The 24813-nt window shown below is 50.3% G+C and overlaps 1 protein-coding gene across 2 annotated transcripts in view; it reads right to left on the bottom strand.

The window, feature by feature from the left end:
• The window catches only part of boka (BCL2 family apoptosis regulator BOK a), a 123323-nt gene that overhangs the window by 82777 nt on the left and 15733 nt on the right, over positions 1-24813 (bottom strand). Inside the window, exons 1-2 of one of the 2 annotated variants that reach the window (XM_072474932.1) lie at positions 5839-6001; positions 4360-4582 (exon numbers count right to left, since the gene is read on the bottom strand). In XM_072474932.1, coding sequence (XP_072331033.1) covers positions 4360-4582 — 223 coding nt within the window. In that variant the 5' untranslated portion in view covers positions 5839-6001. Of the gene's footprint in view, positions 1-4359; positions 4583-5838; positions 6002-24813 lie in introns of those variants that run through there. The other variant, XM_072474931.1, reaches the window with a different exon arrangement.

Genomic DNA, 24813 nt, shown 5'->3' with positions numbered 1-24813 from the left:
TCTTTTCGTATTCCAATGCCTCCCAATTGTGATCACTAAGGCCTTTTATAAGAGGGTAAGCAGGAGCATTACGGGATTTGTGTGGGCGAGCAAGACCCCGCGGGTAAGGAGGGGGTTCTTGGAGTGTAGCAGAGATAGAGGAGGGTTGGCGTTGCCGAATTTGGGTGGTTATTATTCGGCAGCCAACGTGGCAATGATCCGTAAGTGGGTGATGGAGGGAGAGGGGGCGGCGTGGAAGAGGTTGGAGATGGCGTCCTGCAAAGGAACGAGCCTGCGGGCGCTGGTGACGGCACCGCTGCCGCTCTCCCCGACAAGGCATACCACGAGCCCGGTGGTGGCGGCAACGCTAAAGATCTGGGGGCAGTGGAGATGGCACAGGGGTGCGGTGGGAGCCTCGGTGTGGTCTCCGATCAGAGACAACCATCGGTTTGTCCCAGGAAGGATGGACGGGGGATTTCAGAGCTGGCATCGGGTAGGGATTAGAAGAATGGGGGACCTGCTCATTGACGGGACGTTTGCGAGCTTAGGGGCGCTGGAGAAGTTTGGGCTACCCCCGGGAAACGCTTTCAGGTACATGCAAGTGAGGGCGTTTGTGAGGCGGCAGGTGAGGGAATTTCCGCTACTCCCGGCACAGGGGATTCAAGATAGGGTGATTTCGGGGGTATGGGTAGGGGAGGGCAAGGTGTCGGTGATATACCAGGAGATGAAAGAAGAGGGGGAGGCTTTGGTAGAGGAGCTGAAGGGTAAATGGGAGGAGGAGTTGGGGGAGGAGACCGAGGAGGGGCTATGGGCTGACGCCCTAAGTAGGGTTAATTCCTCTTCCTCGTGTGCCAGGCTTAGCCTGGTACAATTTAAGGTGGTTCATGGAGCGCATATGACGGGGGCGAGGCTGAGCAGGTTCTTTGGGGTGGAGGACAGATGTGGGAGGTGCTCAGGAAGTCCGGCGAACTATGTCCATATGTTTTGGTCATGCCCAGCACTGGAGGGGTTCTGGAGGGGAGTGGCGGGAACAGTATCTAAGGTAGTGAAAGTCCGGGTCATGCCAAGCTGGGGGCTAGCACTATTTGGGGTAGTGGACGAGCCGGGAGTGCAGGAGGCGAAAGAGGCCGGCATTCTGGCCTTTGCGTCCCTAGTAGCCCGGCGAGGAGGGTTTGTTTGTAAGGTGGAAAATATTGTTATTGAAAAATTCCTAATAAAAACATGTTTAAAAAAAAAGAATAATTGGTGGCTGGGCTGAATCAATTTTATTCCAAAGCGAGCAAAAGCCAAAGTTGAAACAGGACGAACAGAGAAAGGTTTTTGAAATGGAAAAGTAATTTTTTAAGCAAAACAATGTTTATTCTATGAACTCCAGTTAACCTTTTTAAAACATACAGTGAACATCTTGGCAACCATTAATTCAAATACAACCCCCAAAGGATACAACACTAAGTGATCCTTTAAGATTTCCTTTGAACATCCATAAGACTTAAAACACCTTTTACCAGAAGTACATCCAGTTAGCGTCACTACTGTTATTAGAACATAAGAACATAAGAACTAGGAGCAGGAGTAGGCCATCTGGCCCCTCGAGCCTGCTCCGCCATTCAATGAGATCATGGCTGATCTTTTGTGGACTCAGCTCCACTTTCCGGCCCGAACACCGTAACCCTTAATCCCTTTATTCTTCAAAAAACTATCTATCTTTATCTTAAAAACATTTAATGAAGGAGCCTCTACTGCTTCACTGGGCAAGGAATTCCATAGATTCACAACCCTTTGGGTGAAGAAGTTCCTCCTAAACTCAGTCCTAAATCTACTTCCCCTTATTTTGAGGCTATGCCCCCTAGTTCTGCTTTCACCCGCCAGTGGAAACAACCTGCCCGCATCTATCCTATCTATTCCCTTCATAATCTTATATGTTTCTATAAGATCCCCCCTCATCCTTCTAAATTCCAACGAGTACAGTCCCAGTCTACTCAACCTCTCCTCGTAATCCAACCCCTTCAGCTCTGGGATTAACCTAGTGAATCTCCTCTGCACACCCTCCAGTGCCAGTACGTCCTTTCTCAAGTAAGGAGACCAAAACTGAACACAATACTCCAGGTGTGGCCTCACTAACACCTTATACAATTGCAGCATAACCTCCCTAGTCTTAAACTCCATCCCTCTAGCAATGAAGGACAAAATTCCATTTGCCTTCTTAATCACCTGTTGCACCTGAAAACCAACTTTCTGCGACTCATGCACTAGCACACCCAGATCTCTCTGCACAGCAGCATGTTTTAATTTTTTATCATTTAAATAATAATCCCTTTTGCCGTTATTCTTACCAAAATGGATAACCTCACATTTGTCAACATTGTATTCCATCTGCCAGACCCTAGCCCATTCACTTAGCCTGTCCAAATCCCTCTGCAGACTTCCAGTATCCTCTGCACTTTTTGCTTTACCACTTATCTTAGTGTCGTCTGCAAACTTGGACACATTGCCCTTGGTCCCCAACTCCAAATCATCTATGTAAATTGTAAACAGTTGTGGGCCCAACACTGATCACCAGGATCGATTTACAATCTTTAGATTACAGAGAGAGATTCATACACCTTCTGGCTGTGACTGCAGCTATCCAGCTCTGAAAACGAAACTAAAACACACCCTGCAGCAAACAGCCTAAAACGAAAGTAAAAAGCTGACAGACAGCCCAGCTCCACCCACTCTCTGACAACACTGCAGTAATAAACACCCATTTCTTAAAGGTACTCTCACTACAGATATTTATATACACACCCATTTACAAACACCCATTTCTTCAAGGTACTCTCACATGACAACGGGTTAGGTGATTTGGCCATGATAAATTGCCCTTAGTGTCCAAAAGAAAGATTAGGTGGGGTTACTGGGTTACAGGGATAGGGTAGAAGTGTGGGGTTAAGTAGGGTGCTCTTTCCAGGGGCTGGTGCAGTCTTGATGGGCCGAATGGCCTCCTTCTGCACTGTAAATTCTATGATTCTACGTTGGCAATCCAAGTTTGTCACCAGGATCTGCAGTGACAGTCCTGAGTCAGGAACCCAGAAAAAAAAAATTAGTAAAGATATTTTCCCTTCTCTTTAACCTTTCCAAGATCCCAAAGCATAGACTGGGGTGCATCTGCTCCACCATAGAATGCCAACGATGCACAAAGAGGCCATTCAGCTCACTAAGTCTGCACCGACCCCATGAAAGAGCGTTCTACCTCGGCCCGCCACCCCATCTTATCCCTGTTACCCCACCTAACCTGCACATCTTTGGACTGTGTGAGGAAACCGGAGTACCCGGAGGAAACCCACGCAGACACGGGGAGAATGTGTAAACTCCACACAGCCACCCAGGTCCCTGGCGCGTGAGGCAGCAATGCCCCATGGTCTCAAAACCACAGCATCCAAATAGCTCTTGAATATTTACGTTTTTGCCCCACTACAGCCCCTTCTATTAATCAGTGTTCGTGAATTAAAACTTCCTGAAACCAGCCTCGCTCTTGCCTTTTACTATTTTGTGCTTACATTACTTTTTCTGCAGTTATGGGGTTTAACTTGAGATAATGCCTTAGATTAGTCACTTCCTTTCCACATACTATCTTCTATGCATCTTTAAAGTCCTTCTTATCAGTATCCCCTCTTTAAAAATAGTTTCTTTAATCTTTTCTCTTGAGTGGGTGGCGACCTCGGGCTCATACTTTCCTGACTTTACATGGGAATGTTAAAAGTGTGCGTTGCTGGGGATTGCCAGCAGTGGAGGGGGAGCACACGTTGCTGGGGATTGCCAGCAGTGGAGGGGGAGCACACGTTGCTGGGGATTGCCAGCAGTGGCGGGGGAGCACACATTGGACATTTGGGCTCAAACTGCCCCGGGAACCTTCATTTTAAAAGTTTGAAAATCAACACCACTCAAGTTTCTGATTAACGCTGGCAAAGTCCGCATTGTCAGCACATCAGATCGCAAAAGATATTCTGTATCGCCACATTCTGTTTGTTTTATTGGTCACTGCTTTACAGAAACAGCCCGAAGCAACCCGAGCTGCCATTGGAAATATTGTAGAGGTCCCTGGAAATTGCAACTGCTTCATCAGATTTAAATTCACCTATAATCCCAAACCCTTCCGTAGTTTACTATCAGCTGCAAGCATGATACATTTGCATTGCTTTTCTGACTTGAGCTCATTTATTATTTGTAATCCCCCATCCATAACTCAATTTCCATCATGCCTTCCTCTATTCCTTTCTCATCCCAAGTCTCACCATCCAACTCTCGCTCCCCCCCCCCCCCGACTCTTCCCATTTACACCACTGTGACTCAATTACTTTCTCTCTAATTCTTCTGTGTCCCTGCATTTGGTCAACTTACCCAGGTGAAGGAGTGCGGCGGAAACCTCAGTAAGTTTGCTCGCCGGGCCCGACACCGCAGTCTCTGGTTTACTCCAGACGATACCAGCTCGGATCAGGCGGGAGTGGATGTAATCGCGACACAGTGCTTTGGCTTGAGAAATAAGCTCTTTGTCGGGGGGAGAGCGGTCAAAAACCTCCATCACTTCAGCAGCAAAGACGGAGGAACGTCGAAGCATCTCCATCTGGAAGAAAAGAAACATGACGTTAGATAGCATCAGAATTGTGCTGGAGAACATCAACCCAGAGAACTATACAGAGGAGAGTGAAATATAAACAGTGTAAAAGGTTAGGAATTTGATGCAAGTTAGGCACTCTGGTAAATAATAATGGGCAAGTAGTGTCAAACTGAAATTTAGTTCAACTTTCTGGGTGCGGTCTAACAGAAAAGTTTCTAATTGTCATTTGTGGCAGGGTTTGCTGGGAGTGTCCCACCTGCTCTGTCGGCGAGTACCCCCCCCACCACTACCTAACCACCCGATCTCGCCCACACATAGAATTATTTTCATAACTGGGCTGGCCAGACCGGCTCCTCAGAGAACGGGTCACTATTTTGAAAGGGTGCACTGATCTCTAAGTGGGCTTTTGGTTTCTCCTTCCCATAGACAATGCCACCCCCTCCCCCCCACACATGGGCATTACCCCCCCCCCCCCCCCCCCCCCCACCGAAGTGATGACATCCCGCTACGTGGTCACTGAGGGCCCCTTTCAGGCCCCCTTCCATGACCCCCAACCTTCATACCCCCCGCCTCCAACCTCCTTTCATGGGCATGGTTCCCCAGTTCGTGACCACTGGCAATGCCAGGCGGGCATCTGGACACCCTGGCACTGCAACCCTGGCAGTGCTCCTGCTGGCTTTGCAGTGCCACCTGGGCACCATGGCAGAGCCAGGCTGCCAGCATTCCAGGGGGAGGGCCAGGGGGCCACCCTACCCTATCCCTGGCCCCCCCATGCGCCTCCCCGTGTTTGCGTGGGTTTCGCCCCCACAACCCAAAGATGTGCAGGGTAGGTGGATTGGCCACACTAAATTGGCCTTAATTGGAAAAAATTAATTGGGTACTCTAAATTTAATTTAAAAAGCTCGCAAGACTTAGTCATGACCATTGTGGACGGGATCCTAATCGCGACGCTTTGTAACGTCTGGATTGATCTTGTGAGGTGTACGGACTGTTGGAAAGCCCGCGGGAAGCTTCTCCCGGCATCTACCAGCCTCGTCGCACTCCTGTTCAGGTGCTGCCTGGCCGGTAGATTGCGTCCTCTGAATTTAACTTTACTCTTTTGGGGTTCAGCCAATCAGACAAAATAAAACAAAGTAAGGGACAAACTAAAAGGGGCACTGCACTGCCCAAACGAAACAAAGATCAACGGAAACTTAAGAACATCAAATTGAAGTGCAATTTAATAATTGCCGATAAAGCACTCCACCCCATGCGGTGCCTACCGAGCACGGAAGGCCTCGAGTGTGCCCGTGGACACTGCATGTTCCCTCTCCAGGGACACCCGGCCGCGGACAGGGCAGTCCGGCCGGACGACCTCCACAGTCGCACGTTGCCTGGACCTGTTAATGGGGAGTTTCGCCAGGCCCGGGAGCAGGTTCACGAGGAGGTCCTCCTCCTTCCCTGCCGTTCTCCGGACAGGTTGTGAGTATAACTCAAACCATAAATACAAACTGCAAGTTAATCAGTACATAGCAGGCACTGCCTGTCAGGGCTGGTTAAAAGTGATTGCCTGAATAGCTTCTAATAGGTGAGCAGGAAACTGAGTCACCAGTTGTGTATGGGTGTGGTTCAAAAGGGTCGAGAAAAGTAAACAGAATCTGCTGATACAGATTAACTGCAGAACACAGCATCAAGATTGTAGATTAGTAAGGAAGGTGGTGTGTGTTTGTTTTGCCCTGTGTTGAGGTAAATATTTAATTTAATCACCTATAATTTAAACTAGGTCAAGTAATTAGCTAAAAGACTAATAAGTATAAAGATAGGTTGACTAAATACACAGTCTAATTAAATAACTACACAAGGCAGTTGGGGTGGCTTTCCGCAGCTGCAGAATGAGTTAATGGTCACGTACCACAATGCTGAACAACCACATCTGCAGCACTTGCATCTTGAGGAACTGCAGCTCAGCAGTTTAGCTGGAGTTGGGCGGGGGGAGATTTTTACCAATGACCATGGTGGGATTTGAGCCTGGAACGCCAGACTATTGTTCTAGGTTTGCAGTTTGTCAGTTCAGTGACCTAGGTCAGAGAGCAAACATTGGGGGAGGGGAGGGTACCTGGATAATTTGATTCAAGGGGCAGGCGCACCCCTTTGATTGAATATGTCAGGTCTGGTCAATTGTCAGGGACAGGAAGGTGTAACTTTGCGTCGGGCAAGTAAACAGGTCCCAGGTACAGGAGCCGGAGGAACCTTTCCTCTGACCCATAAAGTACGAGGTTCTTGTAATCTGTGTGGTTGAGGGTAAATAGTGTAAATTGACAATGGCATTGTGGTACAAGCAGCCATTCAAGTGGGAGTGAAAAGGATTGTGGTAATGATGGGAGGGGCAGGGGTGGGATAGATACTGGGCTGGATTCTCCGCTCCTGAGACTAAGTGTTGATACCGTCGTGAATATGGTGGAGTTTCACGACGGCGTGATCGGGTCTACAGCTGCAGTGATTCAACCGCACCCAAGGGGCGAGCACGGGCGTATCGGGAAACACAACACTTCGTTAACGGAGCAGCAGCCGATTCGCCGGTTCCGTGATTGATGCAACGCCATGTCTGCACATTATGCATTCTCCCAACCCCCCACACACAAGCGTCGAAGCCAACATGGCCACAAAGAGAACAGCGCCGTGGTTCCGGGACGCCGAACTGGAGATCCCCTTGACTTCGTGGAGGAGAGGAAGCTGGTGTTGTATCCCGGGCCGGGAGGGAGGTCATCGGGCGTCATCGTTCGCTGTGCCTGGGCGGAGGTGGGAGCCACCGTCAGCGAGATAGCCCGGACTGGAGACCAGTGCAGATAAAAACTACACGACCTCCTCAGGGCGGCCAGGGTGAGTACCCAGCACTGTACCCCTGGCACTGACCCCCCTACCCCCACACACATGTGCCCCCCCCCACCCCCAGGGGGACGGCCAGACCTCCACCCGGACCCACATGGCTGCACGCGTGCCAGACACAATGGCCGGGTGACCTGGTCACTGATGCCATCAGATATCCAACCCCTGGGCTGCATGCATCGGGCCATCTAACACTGTTGCTGTTGTACTGTTGTACTGTTTGCCCCCGCCCAGTACAAGGCCGCGCACAACCGTCGGGAGAAGGAGAAGACCGGAGGGGGACCACCACACTGCGTCCCCTCACCGTGTCCGAGCAGAGGACACTAGACATTTTCGGCGGGCCGGAGGACAGGGAGGTCGCCGACGCGGAGGTCGGTGGCGTGCCACGAAGTAAGACCCCCCCTGCCTGGTTGCGGGTCCTCACAAAACATGTGTGCCCACCTCAACCCCCCTCACCCCACACCCCCAAACCCCCCTCACCCCAGCCCCCACCACCTCAGGCCTCACCCCTTCCTGCTGTCTAACCACACATGTTGTCTTGTGTGTTACAGGACCAGCCGGGGATGGTCCCGGCCCATCCGGGGGCCCCCACCACCAGCCAGTGCCTGAACCATGCCCCCCAGACAGCCGAGCACCGACGGGGAGAGCAGCCGGAACACCAGCCCTCTACCCGAGACGACCCAGCATACCACGACCCAGGACACCACGACCTAGGACACCCCGGAGTTGGGGTCGGAGGAGGACACAGACTTTCCGACACAGCTGTCTCCTCCACTGTCCACCATTGTAGAGACTATCAACTCGGTTGGGCACATTAGTGAAGAGGTTTCTGGGACACTCACTGGTGCGCACCACACAGTCGATCCGGTACAGTAAGTGGAAGTAGGAGCAGCCGAGGGGCCGAACGGTCGGAGGGCAGGCCGGCCCCTGGAACCAGCTGCCACCCAGACGGGTCCCGGGCTCTTGGAAGATCCAGTCCCACACATAGTGCAGGTGCAGGCAGAGACCCAGGGACTAGAGGAGGAGATGACGGCCGGCTTCCAGCACCTGCAGGGGCAGGTGGAGGAGTCCATCTGCGTGCAGGAGCAGGGACTGGTGCCGGTCATGCATGCCACCCAGGCCGAAATGTCACGGGTGGCATCCACGGTGGAGGCAATGGGGGCGACGGTGTCGGACATGGGTCAGCATGTGCAAGGCCTGGGGCATTCTGTGCAGGCGGGGCCGAGGCCCAGGACAGGGCTGCCCTCTCACACGCAGCCATGTGCCAGAGCCAGCTGCAGATTGCAGTGGCCGAGTCACAGCAGACCATGGCTGAGAGCATCGGCCGCATTACGCCAGGTGATGGCCCAGTCACAGCAGGCCATTGCTGAGAGCATCAGCAGCATTGCCCAGATGCTGGCCAGCATCGCACAGACACAGAGGGAGGTGGCCCACTCCCTGTGCTCCATGGCTGCAAACGTCCAGACCCTTCTTGATACTAGATCGGGCATCCAGTCCTGGCAGCGGCAAGTGTCGGGGGGTGCCGCGTAGGATGGTTCCGCTCGCACCTCCATCCCATGGAGAAGCCCAGGGGCCATCGGGCACCCCGAGGGAGGAGGAGGTGCTGGGGCCCGTGCTGGTGATTCCTGCAGGGGAGGTCCCGGAACAGCGCTGCACCTCGGACACCACCCCCCCCGTAACCCCCACTCCTGTCCCTGGTGCATCTTGTGGGCAGCGGGCAGATCAGGGCGACACCACGCCACCCGGGACTTCCAAGGAGCAGCCGGGCCCATCCAGGATTGGCCGCCCCAGGAGACGTGTGCCAAGGGCCCCCTCTTCACAGGGCAGGAGTCACAGCGCCCGCCTCCACTCCTGCTGTATCATCTGGGGAACCACAAAGGAGTAGCGGTAGGGTCTGTAGTGCCAGAATGTTAGACACCAGTTAAGTTGGCATGGGTGCAGGGCACGGTTGAGTTACAGGGGTGTGATAGTCGGTAAAGAGGTATTACGGTATCCTGTAATGCTGTAAGACCATTGGTGTAGGAGTTACTGTTTTCATTGGTTAAGCCTGCCTGCTGGTTCCGCCCAGTAAGGTGGAGTATAAGAGCCTGTGTCTCCCCAGCAGCTGCTTTCTGTACCTGCGCTGCTGGGGGAAATATCTAGTGTAATAAAGCCTTCAATTGTCTCCAATCTCACTTCTAGAGTTACTGATCGAGCATCAATTTATTACACTAGATTTTAAAGAATGGAGCTCCGAATCAAGCCGGAGTGTCTGCAACTCAGCCCCCACGCAACTCAGTGGGAACCTTCAAGCACTGGCTGGCGTGTTTCAATGGATATCTCAGGACGGCCACAATTACACCCTCGGAGGACCAGAAAATGCAAGTTCTGCACTCGAGGGTGAACCCAGAGGTCTACACTCTCATCAAGGACGCGGACGATTTCGAGGCCACAATGAATCTGCTGAAAGGACACTATATTCGCCCTGTTAACCAGGTCTACGCCCGACATCTACTAGCGACGAGGCGACAAATCCCTGGGGAATCGCTGGAGGAGTTCTACCGTGCGCTCCTGGTGTTGGGGAGGAACAGTAACTGCCCGCAGGTTTCGACCAGCGACCACACAGAACGTTTGATCCGGGACACATTTATTGCAGGTATGCTGTCCTCCCAAATCCGCCAGCGATTGCTGGAGAAAGAGACACTAGGCCTCAAGGAGGCACGGACCCTTGCTAGCTCCCTGGATGTGGCCTCCCGAAACGCCCACGCTTACGTCCCCGACCGCGCGGCAGCCCCTTGGGCAGCGTGGGACCCCCCCGCGACCGACTCTGATGCATCCCCCATCCCCCCACAGGCTTGTGCTGCGAGACTGCCAGGCAACCCCGGGGGGCCCCGCTGCTATTTTTGTGGGCAAGCCAAGCACCCCCGACAGCGCTGTCCGGCCCGCTCATTCCTCTGCCAAGGGTGCGGCAAAAAGGGCCACTTCGTGGCGGTATGCCAGGCCCGGGCGGTCGCTGCGGTCTCCGGAGGCGAATCGGGATTGCCACCACAACCCAGCCCACGGGCCACGTGCGGCCAGCGGGCGCCGTCATCTTCCTCCTTCAGGGCCACGCGTGGCCTCCGGGCGCTGCCATCTTGGCTCTCGGGCACCATGTGTGATGGATGGGCGCCGCCATCTTGTGCACCCCCAGCCATGTGCGACCAGTGGGCACCGCCATCTTGGCTGGACTCTCAGGACCCCGACTCGGATGACTACACACCGCCCGAGGAGAACATCCAACTTCTGCCACGACTAGCCTGGGTGACCCTGGACCAGTCTCGGCCCCGACCACTCTCGACTGCAACGACGACCGTGCTCATCAATGGGCATGAAACATCCTGTCTGATCGACTCTGGGAGCACGGAGAGCTTCATACACCCCAACATGGTAAGGCACTGTTCTCTCCCCGTTCACCCAGTTAACCAAAAAAACTCCCTGGCCTCCGGGTCTCATTCAGTGCATAGCGAACCTCATGGTCCAGGCAAGGGAGTTTAAAAATGACCAGCTCTACGTCCTTCCCCACCTCTGCGCTGCCACACTCCTAGGGTTAGATTTTCAATGCAACCCCCAAAGCTTAACCTTTAAATTCGGCGGCCCTATACCCCCCCTCACTGTCTGCAGCCTCGCGACCCTGAAGGTCGATCCGACTTCCCTGTTTGCAAACCTCACCCCGGATTGCAAACCCGTTGCCACCAGGAGCAGACGGGACAGTGCCCAGGACCGGACCTCTATTAGGTCGGAGGTCCAGCGATTACTGAGGGAAGGTGTCATTGAGGCTAGCAACAGTCCCTGGAGAGCTCAAGTAGTGGTTATAAAGACCGGGGAGAAGCATAGGATGGTCATCGATTATAGCCAGACCATCAACAGGTATACGCAGCTTGACGTGCACCCTCTCCCCCACAGATCCGATCTGGTCAACAGGATCGCACAATACAAAGTCTTTTCCACGGTGGATCTAAAGTCCGCCTACCACCAGCTCCCCATCCGCCCTAGCGACCGCAAATACACTGCTTTCGAAGCAGATGGGCGGCTCTACAACTTCCTAAGGGTTCCCTTTGGTGTCACTAATGGAGTCTCGGTCTTCCAACGAGAGATGGACCGAATGGTTGACCGGTACGGTTTGCGGGCCACGTTTCTGTACCTCGATAATGTCACCATCTGCGGCCACGACCAGCAGGACCACGACACCAACCTCCAAAAATTCCTCCATACCGTAAAAATCTTTAATCTCACATATAACAAAGATAAATGCATGTTCAGCACCATCGGCATGCCAACCTTGGCTACGTAGTGCATGATGGAGTTATAGGCCCAGACTCTGAATGCATGCGCCCCCTCATGGAGTGCCTCCTCCCTCACTGCTCCAAGGCCCTGAAACGCTGTCTGGGATTTTTCTCTTATTATGCCCAGTGGGTCCCCAACTATGCGGACAAGGCCCGCCCGCGAATCCAATCCACGGTTTTTCCCCTGTCGACAGAGGCCCGCCAGGCCTTCAGCCGCATCAAAGCGGACATCGCAAAGGCCATGATGCACGCCATCGACGAGTCCCTCCCCTTCCAAGTCGAGAGCGACGCGTCCAACGTAGCTCTGGTGGCCACCCTCAACCAAGCGGGCAGACCGGTGGCCTTCTTCTCACGCATCCTCCACGCCTCCGAAATCCGCCATTCCTCAGTGGGACCGGGACCGGTGGGAGGACTGATCCACCTGGGAAGGGGCGGATGTGGGGTGCGCCAGTGGGAGGGAGGGTAGGATTGGTTGATGGCACTGCCCTCACTGGATGTGGTCCTGGATGATCCCCTGGTGGGTGTCGCCGGTTGAGTGTGGTGGCTGGGGAGGGGGAACGGTACCCATCCATACGGCCATTTTCTCGGTGTCCACCCAGGGGCCGGGGTGGGTGGCCAGCAAGATGGCCACCGTAATGGCGCTCGGTGCGTGGGCACCGTCCTGTTCTGTCGGGGGCTCCCCGGCTGCTCAGCCTGTCTCCCCCGGCCCTGGCAGGGCTCCCCACCCCCTGCAGAAAGCACGGATGGTGTCCGATACGGGAGCCCACAGTCCCCCCCCCACGCCACCTCCTACCACCTCTCGCAGCCACCTCAGCCAGCATGCCAGCTTCATGATTTTCTAAAGGTGGTTAGAAACACGGTGTTGGGAAATCAGCCCATCTGGGGCGCAGAATCGCTGAGGTCCCGGAGTATCGGTCATCAGGGCAGGTAATGAGATGCACACTGTACTTCCGGACCGCGCGGCGGACGGCGCAATATCGTCGAGTTGGGAGAAAACCGAATCGGCGCGATTTCGGCATCGGAGCCGATTCTCCGTCCGACTGAGTTTCGCGATTTCGGCGTCACCGCAGGGAGAATACAGCCCAATATTCTCTTCAGCAGCTACTGCGCGTTCTGACGGTTGTGTTGCCTGGCTGTTGCTGGGTTAAAGATATCCCCTCATGGCTGGAAAAGAACTTGGAAAGGTATGTTTCAGTTTTGTGATTCCCTATAGGAGTGATGCTTTACTGAGGGTTTGAGGAAGTTGGGGTCCAATTTGAAATGGAAAAAACTTAAAAAGGTAATAACCTCTGAATGACTACCTGTGCACGTTGCGATGGGATCAAACAAATGAGATACTTGAATAGAAGCAAGAACTGTGGGTGCTGGAAATGGGGAAAAAGAAACGGAAAATGTTGGAAAAACTCAGCAGGTCTGACAGCGTCTGCGGAGAGAGAAACAGAGTTGAATCATCCAAACTTATGTTAAAATTAAAGGTGCTTCATCGGAATTCAAGAAGCGTTCATAACAAGATGGACAATTATTTCTCGAATCGTTAAATGTTACAGCAAAGGAGGAGGCCATTTGGTCCATCAACTCCCATTTCCCCCCCCACCCTTTCCTTACAACTATGCAATTTTTTAAATCTTCAGGACTATTCCAATTTCCTATAGGAAGCCACAATCTATCTGCCTCCACCACATTCAGGCAGTGAATTCCATTTCCTGTTTTTAAAAAACCTTTGGTTATTTTGCCAATCACTAACAATCAGTGTCCTCGGATTCTCACTGCTTCTGCCTACCTACTCTGACCAGACCGCTCTATTTTGAACACTTCCATCCAATCTCCTCTCAACCTTCTCTTCCCAAAGGCAAACAACTCTACCTTCTCCAACCTAGCCTCGTAACTGAAGTGCCTCACCCCTGGAACCATTGACGTGAATCCTTCACATCCTCCCTAAATTGCGGAACCCAGAAGTGGACCTATTTCTCCAGTTGCGGCTGAACCAGTGTTGATTAAAGGTTTACCATAACTTCTTTCCTTACCTTTGTACTTTATGCCTCTATTTCAAAAGCCCAGGGTCATGTATGCCTTTTTAACCACTTTCTCAACCTACCCTTTCAACAATTCGTGCACATCTACCAGCCAAAAAGAGCTCTGCAAGTAGGGAAAGAAAACCGCCTCAGAGGCTGAAACAAGGGAAATTATAATGAGGAATAAGGAAGTGTGTACTTTCGGTTGAATTTTCCCCATGGAAGTGAGAAACAGGGTGGGGCTGTTTTCATGTTCCAAAGCACCTCCAGTAGGGAAAGTGATTAAGTCAATATTTTCATATGGGAAAGCCCTTAACAGCATGGAGACCGGTTTCCTGTCCAATTTTTAAGAGTGGCAGGCAGGCTCTTGAAGCTGGAGGGCCAGCTGGAGAGGAGCACTAGGGAATGTGAAGCTGCCCTCTTGCCAATTTTTAGAATCCTCCATTCAAAAAACACCAAAGCAGCCAGGGCAACTGTGTGTATGCATTGGGAAAGGAGAGTCTCTCTGCAGGGTGGTGTTTGACTGTTTCACCCTGCCCAGTTGGCACGGAGGACATTAGAGGTAGAGAGAGGTGAGGTCAGAAAGGGATTTGAAACAAAGAGTGAGAATTTTGAAAATTGAGGCATGTAAATCAGCCAGAGGTATGTGAGGTTTTGTGTGGCAGCAGAGTTTTAGACGATGTGGGTGCAAGCGGGGAAGCTGGCCAAGAATGCATTGGAATAGCCAGGCCTAGATATGGCAAAGGTTTCTACAGCAGAAGGCAGGGGGAATCTCACAATGTTGCAGAGGTGGAAGTGGGAAGTCTTGGTGACAGAAGGGATATGAGGTTGGAATCTCATCTTGGGGGGGGGGGGGGGGTCAAATATGACAGGCTGAGAACATTCTGATTCGGCCTCCGATGAGTGTAAGGGAGAGGGATGGGGTTGGTGGCTAAGGAATGGAGTTTATGACAAAGACAATGGTGGGATTCTCTGGCCACGTTCGCCCGACGACAGGAGAATTCTGCCTGATGACAATGGATTTTTCTACTGTTGACGCCTCGCCCGGGATGTCCTTGCAGTGGGCTGGGTGGAAGGATCCAGCCCAATGGGTGGGATTTACCAGTTGTTTGCGCTGGCACATAATTCCGGTCCCACGCCAGTGCATGGGTTTCCCGGCGACAAGGGCTGCTGTCACCGGGAAATCCTGTTGACAATGGCGGGGTCAGTAGATCCCGCTGGCGGGCCACCTCCGCCGCTGAAAAACACAATCCTCCCAACAATTCAGTTTTTAAAACTGAACCAATACTGGATGGCAGACGAGCAGTTTAAAGTTGGAGACAGTGACTGTATCAGAGGGGGCGGCAGGGCAGAGCTGGGCAGTGGTGAGGCGGAGCTGGGTGCTGGCTCTTGCCCTGGAAACTGCTGTGCTTTTGGATGATGTCATCAAGCACAGCATGTCGAGTAGTGGGAGGGCGGCAAGAATAGACAGTTGGGAACCCAAAGGGAATGGAAAGATGAGCTATTGCAAATATTCTCTGGTTACAATTAGGTACCAAATCGGGTAAGTGCAGTTGCACCCAGCTGAATGATAGTACAGAGACATTGTGAGAGAATGGTGTTGTCACTGTATCATAGGCTTCAGACAGATTAAGAAGGACGAGGGGACGTTTATCCTTATTGCAATTACACTGGGCATAATTTGTGACTTTGATTAGAACCATTTGGGTAAGGTGGTGGGCAGAAATCTGATTGAAGCGATTCGAACATGGCATTGTGGAAAATGTGGGCACTGATTTTGGGAGGTGGGTCAGTTGTTTGCAAGGACACAAGGGTCAAGGATTTTGAGGCGTGGGATGATGACAAATCTACAGAAGAGGAACAACACCCAAAGGGACTGGAGTGGTCACAAAATTGGCTAAGAAAGGAGCCAGAAAGGGAAGCTGGGTGGTCAGCAGTTGAATATGAACCAGGTAGAGTGAGCAGGAAGTAGGTAGGGCCTGTAGACAAGATGAGTTTGCAAAAGGCACAAGGAGAAGTGGGAGAAACTGGGGGTGGGGGTGGGGGGGGTGAAAGCTAGGTCTGGGCGAGAGTGAGCAGAAGGCAATGACAGCTGATTGGATGGTCTCATTCTTAATGATAAAGTTAGTGAACTCCCCACACTTGTTAGATGGGAGGGTGGAGATGACAGGTTTGTGGCAAAGTCAGGGGTTATCTTGGCATTCCAGGATGACCCTGGAATAGTGAGCAGTTTTGGTAGGGGAAATGAAAGATCCAACAGAGTAAAGAGCAAAATACCGTGGATGCTGGAAGTTTGAAATAAAAACACAAAAGCTGGAAAATCTCAAGCAGATCTGACCGCCTCGGAGGAGACCGAATCAGTTAACGGTTTGAGTCCGCGTGACTTCTTCAGCGCAGGATCCAATAGTGTTTTGTGGTCCAGCAAGACCTGCTGATAACTGGTTATTCTAGTTTGCTGTAAATCTTCAGGCCTGTGTCCCTTGGTTGAAGGGAGTGGAGATCATTGCTGTACCAGGTAGAATGACCAGGGTGTGGGGTATGTAAAGGCTTAAATGGGGACGTTGATATCAACGATGCAGATGAGGGAGTGAATAAGCCTGCTCCTTTTGCAGCAATCAGGAGTGACCAGATTGGTGAATAGAGAGTCAAATACAAGACAGGAATTTGGAAGTGCGGTTGTTGGTGTCTAATAGAATGCTGGGTTGGATTAATGCCCAGGCTGGTGACTCAGTCATAGAGCTCTTACTGGAGGCCAAGTTTCTCCCAGACAGTTACAACTCAAAATGTTCAAATAGTTGTCTACAATTGCACAGGCAATTCTGACGTTATTAACCCCTGGGCCGTAACAAAAGGAGAATTTTTGAAGGAAGCAGTCAGTCGGTAAGAGTTTTCCCATCAAGTAGAGAAGAAAAAATGTAGGTACCCAGAGAGATACTCGGGTGCATTAAACCAACCTCTTGTGGCTATCCGATTCAAATACACCTGACAGATCAGCAACGAAACCAAAAACATATGCACCTCTGCCTCCACAATAATGTGGTTACCAACAGAAATAAACATAAATATATGCAACACAGATCAGAAGCGAGGCACCCTGATAATAGTTGTGGTGAATGTATTACTGCACCATTCACCATTGTATTGCATTACACTGTATTGTATTATGTTGATGCCCTTGTGAGCTCTGCCTATGGCTCCGCCCCCTCGGGGGAGGTATATAGATCTGCAGCCTGTAGGCGGCTCTCAGTATAGAGCAGTCGCAGGCAGGCACAGATCTAACTAATTAAAAACACTCTTCACTTCTACTCATCATCTCGTGTGAATTGATGGTCGCATCAGTAGTCAGTGGCAAAAGCTCAAAGCAGTGCTCCTGCTGCTCCTGTCCACACACTTCCCTGCTTTTATCTACCTACTCTCCAGGCAGCTTTGCAGCGATCTCCCTTATGGTCACGTGTTTACCAAGACTCACTAAATTGAGCAATTTAAAAACAAAGACACCCATTAGTCACACCAGCCTGACCCTTGACAGCATAAATAAAGGAAAACAAAAATATTTATTGGTAACCTCCCATCTCCTACATTGACATGACAAAGCCTGCTCCTTTTCTGGCAATCAGGAGTGACAACAAGATGGCCACTGATTTTGTGCCCCACAGTAGTGCCTGTAAAGGAGAGCCAGTGGCACTTGGTCTCCGGAACTGAAGGTTCACCATTTTGCTTTACCGTCATCCCAGGACTTCATCTTTCCCTGTGGAAACTCTAACTTAGACCATGACACTTGGCATGCTCTACCGAGCCTTAACCAAAGCTTACTCAGTCTAACAAATTGGCAGGAGTATTATCTGCCAACCGCTTCTCTTTCAAACACTTGCAAGGCCCACATGCAGAGTGCCCGAAGACCAACTCCGCTGGGTTGAATTCCAACATTTCCTGGACAACCCCTCTTACAGCAAACATCATGAGGTGTACACCTTCATCTTGATCTTGTTCAAATTCACAGCAGTATGTTCTTAACATAGTTTGATGAAACCGCTCCAGTGCCCCCTGGAACTTTGGAAGGTACACACTTGAATGATATTTTTTAATACCAAGCTGCTGCATAACTAGTCTAAAGATCCCAGACAAAAAATTAGATTCCTGAATTAATTATAAAGTATAAAGAAAATTCTTAATTATTGCTTTTGGGCAGTTCTTTTCCTCAGAGGAATGGCTCAGGAAACCAGATGGATGCCCACGTGACTAATACATATTGGCTTCTAGTCTTCCTTCTTGGTAGAGGACCCACACAATCCACAAAAACCCTACAAAAAGGGGTTATCAAATGCAGGAATTGGCTGTAATGGGGCGAATGGAATCTTTTGATTTGGCTTGCCAGCTACTTGTCAGATTTGAGATCTGCAGTACTCTGCCACATCATGTTTTAATCCTGGCCAAAATAAATACTTTAAAATTCAGCCGTAAGTCATTCCCAAATGCCCTGCCATTGTACTATTTATGAGCTAGATCCAACATTTGCTTACGATTACACAGAGGGACTCACAAGCTGAAAAAACACATTCAACTCCTCATGAGCAGGATATTCTAATGGCCCCATTTCAGACCAATTCCTTCTGCAGGGCCCAACACTCAAATGTTTAAGCAAACAGAAACAAGTTTCTGTTTACTCCTAAATCCTTCTCCCCACTAGCATGTGTTTCCATTGCTTTTCCTTTTGCAACAAAACAGGGAGAGTTCCAGGCTAGCTGACCTCTTTAAAATCAGGCTTTTTGTGTCATGCTTCACTGTCCCCATTAGAGTGTTTCTCCAGAAAATTCCTTGGCTTCTTCCTCAGTCAAAGCTTTTTAACAGAGAGCAGACAGGTCTGAATTCCTGCAGGCAGGTCTGAATCCCTCTGTTGGTGAACAATCAACAGCTCCCTTGCCATGGAATATTGACATGACTTATCATAGTCAGTCTCCAACCCGTCTTCTAACACCTGGGGCGGGATTCTCCGACACCCCGCCGGGTCGGAGAATCGCCGGGGGCTGGCGTGAATCCCGCCCTCGCCGGTTGCCGAATTCTCCGGCACCGGATATTCGGCGGGGCGGGAATCGCGCCGCGCCGGTTGGCGGCCCCCCCCCCCCGCGATTCTCCAGCCCGGATGGGCCGAAGTCCCGCCGCTAAAATGCCTGTCCCGCCGGCGTAGATTAAACCACCCACCTTACCGGCGGGACAAGGCGGCGCGGGCGGGCTCCGGGGTCCTGGGGGGGGGGGGCGCGGGGCAATCTGGCCCACCGATCCGCGGGCGGGCCTGTGCTGTGGGGGCACTCTTTCCCTTCTGCCTTCACCACGGTCTCCACCATGGCGGAGGCGGAAGAGACTCCCTCCACTGCGCATGCGCGGGAATGCCGTCAGCGGCTGCTAACGCTCCCGCGCATGCGCCGCCCGGAGATGTCATTTCCGCGCCAGCTGGCGGGGCACCAAAGGCCTTTTCCGCCAGCTGGCGAGGCGGAAATTAGTCCGACGCGGGCCTAGCCCCTTAAGGTTGGGGCTCGGCCCCCCAAGATGCGGAGAATTCCGCACCTTTGGGGCGGCGCGGTGCCCGACTGATTTGCGCCGTTTTGGGCGCCAGTCAGCGGACATCGCGCCGATACCAGAGAATTTCGCCCCAAATCCTCACCAATGGGACTGACCGACTTCAAGCAAAAATCGTCAGGGTCATGCAAATTAGGATTTTCAGTGAACATCCTACTTGGGTTAACAGTCACCAAAATTAAATTTCCTTATTTCCCTAGGTGCATTTTCCTCTATCCTCTTAGACATAGCACGTGTTACAGCACCAGCAGGAAGCACCTTTAGGGTTATTTCTCTCAATTTATCAGAATGCTTAGGTAGTAAGAACGGTTTAGAAATTATTGGATTAATGGGTACCTGACCACCAGCCAAACCATTTCTTGGAATAAAAGGTCACATCATCAACAGGAAGTTTAGGCTGGATCCCAACGACAAAACGTCCCGACACCAACTCCGACCTCAAATCAATGACAAAAGGTACGTTCACAAAACCCAACTCTAGCCTCTGAACTAGGACACTAGTTCCTCACAAAGGCAAACTCCCTTCCAATATAAAAGACGGTTCTGCACCAGTATTCCTCGGTATAGTATCTGGTTGTGAAACATTCTCACCTTCATGAGACAAAGACACTACCCCTTCCATAATAAATGGATCATGCTCCTTGAGAACTGGCTGATTAACTCCATTATCCAGCCCACGTGTCTGTATTTTCACCAGAGCGACCCCTTTTGGAAGACATTTTCCTTCTGCAGGACCCAACACTCCAGTTTCTGTTTGGCTCCTAAATCCTTCTCCCCCCTAGCAGGTGTTGCCACTGCTTTTCTTTTATAACAAACCAGGAAGAGCTCCAGGCTAGCGGACCTCTTTAAAAATGGGATTTTTGTCTCTTGCTTCACTGTGTCCCGAGAAGAGTGTTTCTCCAGGAAACTCCTCTTGTGGATCAACACATACCACAGCTACTAGAGAGGCTTCAAAAACATGTTCAAATCAGTACGAGTCATCTGGTAGGTTTCTTTCAAAGTTCTCCACAAGCATCATCTCAGTTTCTTTCGAGTCAGAATTTATTTCCTGAGTCACACCATCAGTCAAAGATGGGTTCCTTCCGTCTGGCAAATTCAGCCCTCCTACTTACTTTCTGGACCGCTGAATATATGCTTCAGGAACAAGCCGGTAAGCTCTCATGTAGCAGTTTTAATGTCTTCGTACTGCAAATTTTGCTCTGTGGACAAGGCTGAATAAGTTTGTTGAGCTTCATCAGTCAGCACACATTGCAATAAATTTGAGCCTAAACTCTCCTTGGCCACTTGTAATTCAGCCACTTTCTCAAAGTGCCCCACATTTTCCTTACCAGCCCTGATGTGCTGGCTAACATCAAAACTGGAGATGTGAGCTACTTGGCCACCTATACCCAATTAAAGTTCTCATTCATGTAGCTTTATCTATCTCTTACTTTCAAGCTCCATTTGAAACATATGTCTCTCTTCCTTTTCTTGCTCGAACCTCAATTTGTCCATTACTATTTCTCTCTTGTCTAGTCTGCATTTTCATTCAACTGCAACTCAATTTTCTTCTCTGTGAAAGTAACCTTGTAGCTGAAAGTGTTTAAGATGTTTCCCATTCTCAGAATATCTGCTGTTAGCTAAACCAATGTTTCCACTGAACAGACTTTCTCCTTTTTAGTACCAGAAACATTTATTTTTACTCTGAAATGATCAGCAATGTCAATGAGCTGTATTCATGCCCTCATTGAATTGTTCAGACATTGCATTAGTAATAAACTCATCAAGTGTCTAACCATATTCATTTTACACACCCCTGAAATTTGCAGGGTTTTTCAAACTGCGGTCGTGACCCATGGGTGGGTCATGGTGGGACGTGACAGAGCGATTGGTCGCGGCATTCCCAATCGCGGGAGAAGCACTCAATGGCCACAACCAGCTTTTAAGAATGCTAGCTGCAACCGGCCTTAAAAACGAATGATGGAGTCTTCCTGCCAGAAGGGTCGGCAGAGAACAGGTCATGTGCCCTGTACGTCCGTGCTTTGGGCGTGAGAGATTCGTCCATTTTGCAGCTGCAAGCAAGCAACAGGACTGTGAAGTAATGAAGACAGATCGTTTTGTAATAAGGAGAGAAGGCCAAAGACACAAACCTGCTAGGATCTCAACAACTGAATCTGCTAGGGACAGCTCCTCAGAACAGGAGAGTCCATGGTTGGACAAGGCAGCACACTGCATGAGCTATGTACAGAGCTCCAGGGCTTCTGGGGATCAACCCATTAAGAAGAAACTAGAATTGGGAACAAAGCAGTATAAAGATTATCTCTTGTGGTATGGCTTTGTTAATTGTGCCAATGCAAATCAGGATGCAAAGTCATGTGTCATATGCAGGGAAATACTGGCAAATGCAAGCTTAAAATCCTCAACTTCAAAGGCATTTGAAGACTACGCTTGGGGAGTTAGAGACAATTCTCTTGTTTTTTTTTCAAAGGATGCAGCGAGAACTTAATTCATCAACTGAAGAGGCAGTTTGGTAGCACAGTGGTTAGCACAGTTGCTTCACAGCTACAGGGTCCCAGTTTGGATTCCCAGCTTGGGTCACTGTCTGAGCGGAGTATGCACGCTCTCCCCGTATCTGTGAGGGTTTCCTTCGGGTGCTGCGGTTTCCTCCCACAGTCCAAAGATGTGCAGGTTAGGTGGATTGGCCATGCTAAATTGTCCCCTAGTCGTGCAAACGATGTCAGATGGGGGTACGGGGATAGGGTGGAGCTGTGGGGATTGGGTGGAGGTATGGTCTTAGGTAGGGTGCTCTTTCCAACAGTCGGTGCTGACACGATGGGCCGAATGGCCTCCTTCTGCACTAAAGAAAAAGTCTTTGTCCTTAGCAGACAAAGCAAGTGAGATCATGAGGACCAGATGATGTTCATCTGTCGCATTAAAGGTAAGCGAAAATGGTGGGTCGTAAAGATCGCCTGGCGTGGGTCGTGAAGGTCAATCAGCTGGTAAAAGTGGGTCACGGGGAAAAAGTTTAAAATACACTGTCCTAGAGTTTAGGACCTCAAACAGAGAACTAGGATGTCAACCAACTCTGACTATTAACAGGATGTAACCTGAATTCAAGTAAGGGTCCACAAAGACACAAATTAATCACAATCAAGCAGCGCCTGCAGCCTGTTAGAGATCAAATCCCAGACAAGCCCCCAATTCTATTATGACCCAAAACGTTCAAAAGGTTTTCTACACTACAGGCAATTCTTTTTTTTCATTTTTCCAATTAAGGGGTAATTTAGTGTGGCCAATCCACCTACCCTGCACATCTTTGGGTTTTGGAGGTGAGACCCTCGCAGCCACGGAAGAATGTGCAAACTCCACACTGATAGTGGATGATACACTCAAGTCAAAAAGAGAGGCAGCTTATTGGCAAAAGCTCACAGCAACACCGCTGCTGCCTTTCCCACACTCCTCCCTGCTTACTCTCTAGGTAACTTTATAGTGACCTCACTTCTGTTTATCTTAAGACTCACTAAATTAATGAACAATTTGAAAACAAAGATCTCCTGTTCATCACATAGATCTCTTTACCTTTAGGTGTCGGCTGTAGTTTGATTCTTAGCGCTCTTGTCTCTGAGTCAGGAGGTTGAGCTTAAGGTTCACTTCAGAGATTTGAGTGCCTAATCCTGGCCGGTGTTTTGCACTACTTTTTTTCCTGCGACCCCTCGCCGGCCGACCTGCGCGACAAATGTCACGTTCGCTTACCTTTCATGCGAAAGGGAGCCTGCTTGGTCCTCACGATCTCACTTCAAACAGTTTCACAGGAGGAGAGGGAAATGAGCATATCAGGTGCGGACTTCAGCCAGTTGCTTTTGTGCCGTCTTCATCTTTTGTGAGAATGGAAAATCCATCCTCATACATGTAGCTCGTTGTGAAGCAACGTTTTGCTCAGCACTGGATTGAGATGCTAATCCAGAATGCTGACAGCCTCATGGGCTTTTGGTGTGTTTTTAATGTGCTATCACAGGTCAGGTACAACAGCGTAGTTTTTTCATTTGGAGTCAGCTGGAAGTTAATAATTGACTCTGGGGTCTCAACCTCAAAAATAATTTTTCACCAACCACTTCTCTTTCAAAATCTGAAACTGCTCCTCTCACTTGCCAGTACATACCTGCACGTAGCACATGGGTTTTACGTTCTTATTTGCATGGGCACAATTGACAAAATCATACCTCAAGAAGTCATCCTTTTACTGCTTTGTTCCCGAATAAATTTCTTCTTAACCAGAGGCCCTGGAGCTCTGTACAGAGCTAACACAAGCACTTTTCCAGCCTGCTATGAACTCTTCTGAGCAGCTATCTCTCTATCAGATTCAGATGTGAGATCTGGCCAGTAGGTACACTGCCTATTCATGTCTCTGGCCATCTCTTTCTTGTAAGAAAATTATTAATCTTCACAGTCCTCCTGCCTTGTTTGCCAGCAACTAGAAAATGGAAGAATCTCTGTGATTTGGCGCCAAAAGTGCGTACATACAATGTGTTTGATGTCATATATATATGTGCCTGCTCTCTGCTGCCACCTCTGGCCGGAAGATTGCACAGCCTCATTTCCTTCTTATTTAAAAGGCAGCAGTGACCGCCATTCTCAATAAAAAGGTCGATAGAGACTGTCGGTGCTTCTCCTGTGATCAGGACCACCGGAGCAACTTTGTGACTGATTGCTCGCCTAAGGGTCACGACCCGCACTTTGAAAAACCCTGATCCAGGCTGACACTACTTGTGCAGTTGTGAGGGAGTGCTGCCATATTGGAGATCCCATCTTCCAGATATTAAAGCGAGGCACTGTCCTCTCAGTGGATCATTTCAAAGAGCAGTGTCCTGGCCAATATATATCATTGAGAAAACAGATTATCTGATCATTTCCCTCATTGCTGTTTATGGGACACTGCTAACAGAAATTGCTACAGTACGAAGTCTTACAACACCAGGTTAAAGTCCAACAGGTCTGTTTCGATGTCACTAGCTTTCGGAGCGCTGCTCCTTCCTCAGGTGAAGCGTACTTCGTACTGTGCTCACCCCAGTCCAACGCCAGCATCTCCACATCATGGTTAGAAATTGCTACAGCAGTGACTTACATTTTTTTAACTGGCTGGATAGCATGTTTGGACCTCTTGAGGTTGTGAACCGCTTAATCAACACTGGATCAAACACTTGGAACTCTCCACCTAACGGCATAATGGGAGCGGCTTCACACACAGACTGTGGCTGTTTAAGAAGGTTCACTACCACCTTCTCAGGGAAACCAGGGGGCCAATAAATGCCGATCCTTGTTGACATCGCCGGCAACTCAAGAATCAACAATAAAACTTTATAGACATAAACTAGGATATACAACAGAAATAAGTCACTGGGCCCAGCCAATCCATGATCCACTCGAGTCTCCTCCCATCTTTCCTCATCTATATCTATCATTGTAACCCTCTATTCCCATTTCCCTCTCATATGCTTGTCTTCTTCAG

Source organism: Scyliorhinus torazame, chromosome 14 (genome assembly GCF_047496885.1).
Source record: "Scyliorhinus torazame isolate Kashiwa2021f chromosome 14, sScyTor2.1, whole genome shotgun sequence".
NCBI classification, from domain to species: Eukaryota; Metazoa; Chordata; class Chondrichthyes; order Carcharhiniformes; family Scyliorhinidae; genus Scyliorhinus; species Scyliorhinus torazame.
This window is presented reverse-complemented; position numbering and strand designations above follow the sequence as displayed.